The sequence below is a fragment of the Haliotis rufescens genome, unplaced genomic scaffold (genome assembly GCF_023055435.1).
Source record: "Haliotis rufescens isolate VD_foot unplaced genomic scaffold, xgHalRufe1.0.p SCAF_18, whole genome shotgun sequence".
Taxonomy (NCBI): domain Eukaryota; kingdom Metazoa; phylum Mollusca; class Gastropoda; order Lepetellida; family Haliotidae; genus Haliotis; species Haliotis rufescens.
The window spans coordinates 7,947,514-7,954,152 of record NW_025963868.1 but is presented as its reverse complement, the minus strand read 5'-3'; the positions used below and the strand labels follow the sequence as shown (position 1 = coordinate 7,954,152).

The 6,639-nt window shown below is 39.6% G+C and overlaps 1 protein-coding gene across 2 annotated transcripts; it reads left to right on the top strand.

Annotated features, from left to right (window-relative positions):
* Positions 1-731: 731 nt before the first annotated feature.
* Positions 732-6,639, top strand: LOC124149683. 2 transcript variants are annotated; one of them, XM_048398163.1, is made up of 6 exons: positions 732-986; positions 2,416-2,485; positions 2,712-3,005; positions 3,799-4,083; positions 4,708-5,022; positions 5,059-6,639. In XM_048398163.1, the coding sequence occupies exons 2-6, from the start codon at positions 2,419-2,421 to the stop codon at positions 5,781-5,783; spliced, it is 1,686 nt and encodes a 561-aa protein (XP_048254120.1). In that variant the 5' UTR covers positions 732-986; positions 2,416-2,418; the 3' UTR covers positions 5,784-6,639. The 2 variants fall into 2 exon arrangements, with proteins under 2 accessions (XP_048254120.1, XP_046377370.2); XM_046521414.2 differs by having other exon boundaries at positions 733-986; positions 4,708-6,639.

Genomic DNA, 6,639 nt, shown 5'->3' with positions numbered 1-6,639 from the left:
TAATCGCCGGTTGCAGTGAGTGAGTTAAAACATAATGTCGCAACGTTTATATATTCACAAGTTAGTCATTTAAACAACAAATTTCATCAAACATATTTGGGCATAACAATATGGGCAATAACCAACTGGTGTTCGTTTGTAACATATGGGTTTTATTATGTGAGGAATAGATACGTTGTAAAGATACAAGTCCAGCACATGTAATGAGCACCATCGCCTTCATAGAGACACACCATTCGTCATCACTCGCCCCTTTCCGTAACCTGCAACAAGACTCGTCCCCTTTCGATGAATGTTACGTGAGAAAATACGACAAATCAGTCAGATTGCGCGTATGACTTCAAGTACTTCGGTCAAAGAATCCCTCATGAATAAATTTTCATTTTACACGTATTACATTTAAGTATATACCAACGATACGGTTATATGCTTTCAATCATTCTGTAGAATACTGTACGTCCCGATGTGTTTTCAATAGCATCTGGTTATATAGGGAAATATACATGAATCATTAGTTGACACTTCTTTTTTATCTATACCCGTTTGCGCTTCGGCTCTACCCAGTCGCAAAATGGCCACGAGAGGTTCACGAGTCGCTATTCGCTTGTCCCGGAATAACATGAGTCGGTCACGAATGATAGACACACTAAGAGCAACGTGATCATAACAGCTTACCCTAGATAAAGCCCAGATCCTTTTTATTTCCTTGTTTCGACCTTGAAACAAGGACATATAGTGATCACATATTACGCTCCTTCTCAATAGACCAAGTGAAAGCTGATCCACCACACACAGGGAAAGGACGTTTTGAGCGATGGTTCAATAGTTGCATTATCCTTTCAATGCAACTCAAGTTATGGACTTCGCTCACCTTCTTGCGGAAACCTGGTATTATCACTCAGTGAAAGTGATTCGGTAGCGCACAATGGAATATCTCTAAATTACCATTTCAGTGAATTAATGCAATTTGTAGTTTACACCCTGGGGTAAGTTTGTGAATTTTAACATGTTTTTGTTTCCTGGTTACACACTGAAAATGTCTCTTGTTACATATGTTAAGAATATCATTCTTGTATTTATACTCTCGTCAACTTGTAGGGTGAATGACGTGTACATCAATTGCAAATATAAGTTGTAAGGCATTTCTTTAATCAAAAAGTCCATTTTACCATTTTGACTATTTTATGAGCATGTGTCTATCACTATCTATCTTTTCAGGAAACCCAAGCATCGACACTATTTGATAGTGCTTCACAAACACATACTTTCAGTATATATTTGGCAACGTACAATGTTTCACTAGATATTTTTTTTAAATATAAGTTGGTTTTATTGCTTTTTTACCATGCTGCTATTTTTTTTTAAAATGAACTTTCCAAACAGTTTTCGGAATACATGATGTGATTCAGTGCTTTACTACTAAAATATCATTTTAATAAATGAATGCAATCTCTTAGGCCCAGGGGGAGGTTTCTTAAACAGGTGTCCTGTGGCACACGTTTCAATCTTTGAGTTTAGCATTTGTTTGTTTCACAGTAACACACTAGAATTTTCTCTTTTTAGATATGTAAAGAATCGCATTCTTTTGTTTATTCTCTATTCATCATTAAAGGTTTATGTAGGATACTTCAATCGTAAATAAAAACAGATTCTTTTCCATAACCAAAAGAGACAACTGTCCAAAGTCCATTGTACGATTCCGACTCTATCATAGGCACCTGTCTATAAATCTCTAGCAAATAGTTTCGATGCAAGGTGTTTGCAAGAATGGTGAGCGTATCCTGCCCCGACGGTCCCACCCGTCACAAAGAAATGGAAGTCAATTGTTCTCTGGGAAAAAAAACACGGGGACATATGGCACAAGTACAATCGGGAATTGCATCCGACATCAATAGTTTTACACTGAAAGCACTACTGAGGCATTGGATGATGTAACCTGTTTAAACAACAGTAAACATTGCTAAATCATTTATGAAAGTGTTTCAGACATTAACATGCAATAGCTCATTCACGCTGCATGATTTCCTCGAACATTTCGTACATAAAAACAATCAACGTCTTAAGACATTTTACGTTTTGACTCTATTACTCTAACTGAGTGACCGAATTGAACATAATTTCATAGAACAGTGTTACGGAGTACTGTTGTGGAAAAACCCAACTGAAGCAAGTCGGAACAATATATATGGTAACGAACCAAGAAATGTGATTCAGCAAACGTTTCATTTGTCATTGTTATGATAGTGGTGTCAAAATTGTTTCGGGGAAAGATCCTTTGTGTGTTGAAGATTGCACACTGGTATGGAGACATGTATCCCGTTTCACAATAAATGTGTGCTTAAGAAGGGTGGAAATTATATATTTACAGGAGACACATTAATTCGATTTCATACAGTTTCTGTTTGTGTTCCGCAGACGATGGTTCCCCTTACGCAGATTTCTGAATGGACGCTTCTTCTTCTTCTGATGATTTATGAATCTGTCGGTAAGTTATTTCGGTGCTATGTCTATACACATAACATTGTACTGATTCAGCTAGTATGTTATATCTGTGTTATGTCCATACACCAAATCATATACTGATTCATAGATCAATGTTAATTTATCAGTATCAATTAAATCAATACTTATGTATTATGTTTCACAATTACAATTAGTACAATTAATAATGAACATACACATGTTGATGAAGATCATATTTACGCCAAAAGGTTCGTCGGAACTGATCTGTCCGGATGTCGGATATCTTGGTTCTCCTGCTCAGCTGATGTGCATCCCGCCAAGTAATACAACTTCACATGGCTATGCAACACCGCAAGGTGAAGTTGCCGCTATCTGCAATGTATCAAGCTCATCATGTACACCTATAGGCAACTACATGGCGTCTACCATCAACCAGACACACAGTAGCCTCACCATACCTGCAGTACAACAAACACATGCAGGGCAGTGGAAGTGTACTATCCCACATTCGTCTCCACTATCCTGCAACATTACTGTTGTGAGTAAGTACACCAAGATAAGATACATGAATGTGAAGCCAACACTCGTAACTATAGACCCTATTCCATCGATATCACTCAGTGTGGATGTATGCTGTTCAACAATGGCGAACACTATCCCGTAACATGTACATGTTGAAATAGCAAAATGAATGTTATTCACATTGGCGTATTGCAAGGGAATCTGTATTGTGTTATCAACATTGTAAGTGTTAACAACAGTAATTTAGGTTGTACTTCGACACACGTGAACTAGTACAGGAAGAACAGTTATATTTTCCAAGCCATTGTGACATTTACAAATTTAACGTATCAGTAACCAACAACATGTTTGATGCGATTCCCTGTTTTCACAGTGTTTGTACAGGTGAACAATTGACGTGCCTTTGTATGTATTTGTGACGGGTGTTACCGGGGAGACACGCTTACATTTTCGCAAACACCTGGCACCATTACTGTTTGATAGTGCTTCGTATACACAAGCTTATGACATAGTCCGAACCATGCAATAGACAAGGTTTAAGGTTTCTTATGATCAGGGAAAGAGATTTGCCAACTTGCCTCCACATCGTACTGTCATGCCACTAAATGAAGGAGTACAAGGTTGACATGATGTCATATAGGCATTACTTTGTGCTGAGAATTTGCATTGTACTTGATGTTCTTGTCACTTATGATATATATTGAAACTATTCTTGTCAATGATGAAAGGAAAACATCTCACGTTGAAGGTCCTTCCGGATGAATGTCCTATCTAACTTGTGGAGACTATTTGTAATGCGACTTTGTGTTTCAGAACTCCCGACCTGCTTCACAACAAGTGATGTAAGCACCACGACGCTCGACGTTGGCGAGGAGCTGTTCCTGACAGTGCACATCAAGGGGTATTACTGTTCTGAGCTGGTTCAGCTGAACGTTTCCACGGGAAGAACTGATCACGAATACCTAAATGAAACAGTCACTAATATAACAGATAAAACAGTTAACATCAAAATCAACAAGATCAACACCATCTTCGAGGCAGAACTGGTCTTCACCTGCGGTGGCCATAGCACGACTCAACCTTGTAATGTAACCAACGGTGAGTACAAGGGGAAAGAGGCAGTACTAGTAGTCAAATGTTTAAAGCATATTTCTCAGCATAAACAGCGCATGTAAAGAGTTCGGTTTCAAGTAAAGTGACTTCAATGTATGAAAAAACATTGAAATAAAACCATGTGTGCACACTGTGTAAATCTGGGCTGTGGAGTATGCCAAGCGTTTCCCTTTATGTAAGTATTAAGGTGAATACCGATGTGCACATGTGACAATACACGTGGCCTGTTATTGTTAGTATTGGAAACGCAAACGCGAACCAAATTAAATGCCAGGAAACACTTGTTTCCTCAAAGTTAACATAATAAACGAAATTTATATTTCTTTATTCATTCAATGACATTCAATGGTAAATAAGTTGACTTCCGTTCAGCAGGAAAGTATGATCAATGGCAAGTCTTTTTGAAGCATGTTCATTTGTAGATTTGGGTTAATAACTGAAACCCAATTGCATGATCTATGAATCCCTGCAGTAAAAGAGCCAAATGTAAAAGCGCTTATCGGGTCCACAGAGCACCACATTTCAACAGAAAAAGCTACTGATACATCAGCGAGAAGTTGCATCTTGATGGGTATTGACATACGTTGTATATATAATATTTATTTACAGGGACGCCGTCAAGCACACTTGACCAAAATAGAAAACCACGGACGCCAAACGCCATTGGAGCCGTATTAGTCACCGTCACCGTCCCCATCACTATCACCATCATCATCATCGTCACCTGTGTTTGCTTCAAAAGGAGGACCATACAGAAGAAGGTACCACCAGTGTTGGAATGCCCCGACCCGCCGTACATGGAGTTTAAGGAACCCCTTCATAACACGTACGCCAGCGTAGAGGACCTCGGTGCACTGGGGTCAGGATCCAAGAAGGACACTTCACCACCTTGTACAGAAGCGCCTGCAGACACAGTGAACTATGCAGCCGTTGGCGACACCAGTGTCTCAGACACTAAAACAAGGAAAGATGACCTGCCTGCATTGATGGACGCGGGGGGATATTCAACTGTTGCTGACAGACGTGTTACGGGCAAAGGCACACAGGGAGATGTCACAGATAAATCCTTAGACACGGGCTACTATGAAATAGTTGAGGACCAAAGTGCAGCAGCACCTAGTGTAATGCAAGGAGACCTACCTCTCCCAATTGATGCTGCAGTATATTCAACTGTTGCTGACAGACAAACTGCAGAAACTAGCCAACAGAGAGAAGACACAGCTAAATCTTTAGACACGGGCTATTATGAAACTGTTGAGGCCCAAAGTGCAGCAGCACTTAGTGTAAGACAAGGTGACCTACCTCTCCCAATTGATGCTGCAGGATATTCAACTGTTGCTGTCAGACATGCTGCGGACAAAGGCAAACGGGGAAATGTCACAGATAAATCTTTAGACACGGGCTACTATGAAACTGTTGATGTGAAAAGTGATGCACAACCTAATCTCCGACAAGGAGACCTACCTGGCCTAACTGATGCTGTGGGGTATTCAACAGTTGACGATTTCAAACCATGCCCCGGTGCCGCGTCATTCAGTCACACGGGGAAGCCTGAAAGTGTCCCGAATCAGATAGAAGGACAGAAATCCAACAGACCTCCCTGTGAACTTTATGCAACTGTTAACAAGAAGAGGGGCACGCCTAGGTTGGCCAGTGCTGATGCAACTACCACCAGTGTAATGTGAAATATACTGAAAGTCTGACATTGGTTTTAGATGATTTCCATAACTTTGGGCTTATCATTAAGACGCAATTTTATTATGGCCAACCTGTCCATAAAATTGATTGTTGAAAAAAAGTAACTTAGATAGTGTATATAACAGTCAGACGTAATGAACATTAAAATATGTGTTATGTAAATATACGTATCTATATAAGTACCGTATCTTACCTATAATAGTTACTGAGTAAGGTTTAACGCCGAGTTTAACAGTATTCCAGTTATTTCATGGCGTGTCAGCTTAATGTGGTAGTAAAGCCCGAATTGATGTAGGAACTTTTACCACTTTTGATGATGCCAAACCTAGAAACATAATTGGAGCGAATCGGGATTCGAACCCATGCTTGCCCAAGTGACGCATTTTTACACAGTGCATAGAAGCGCCTTAGACGACAGGGCCACCCGTGCCCCCACCTGTCATAGTGGTATGTTTTTGTTGATCTATATTTCTAGCATCTGTATATACCCTGTAATTATACCTACTTGGACGTTTTATATTTGTTTATTTTCCTTTATTTCCATGAATGTATTTGTGTCCTTTTAATATATATATACATGTACAATTCCCTGTGGGTATTATGTGTCAGAAATGTTTCCCAGCTCCCTGCTGGTAGTAAGAGGAGATCCACATGGCTGTCAGGCTAGGCAACGGTCATTCATTGCTTGTCATCGTACCCCGACGATGTGGATCATTGCTCACAATATCAATCAATGGATCCAGACTCTGTATTTAAAGGATGTCGTCATACAGATGGAATATTGTTGAATGCTGCATTTAACAACATTTATGTATAATTGGCATATAAATATCTCCAATATTA

Excerpts from the sequence above, each read along its gene's own strand:
- LOC124149683 (XM_046521414.2), top strand. The coding sequence starts at position 2,419 with ATGGTTCCCCTTACGCAGATTTCTGAATGGACGCTTCTTCTTCTTCTG. Across the intron at positions 2,486-2,711 it reads GATGATTTATGAATCTGTCG|GTTCGTCGGAACTGATCTGT; the intron begins GTAAGTTATTTC and ends TTACGCCAAAAG. Across the intron at positions 4,084-4,707 it reads ACCTTGTAATGTAACCAACG|GGACGCCGTCAAGCACACTT; the intron begins GTGAGTACAAGG and ends ATTTATTTACAG.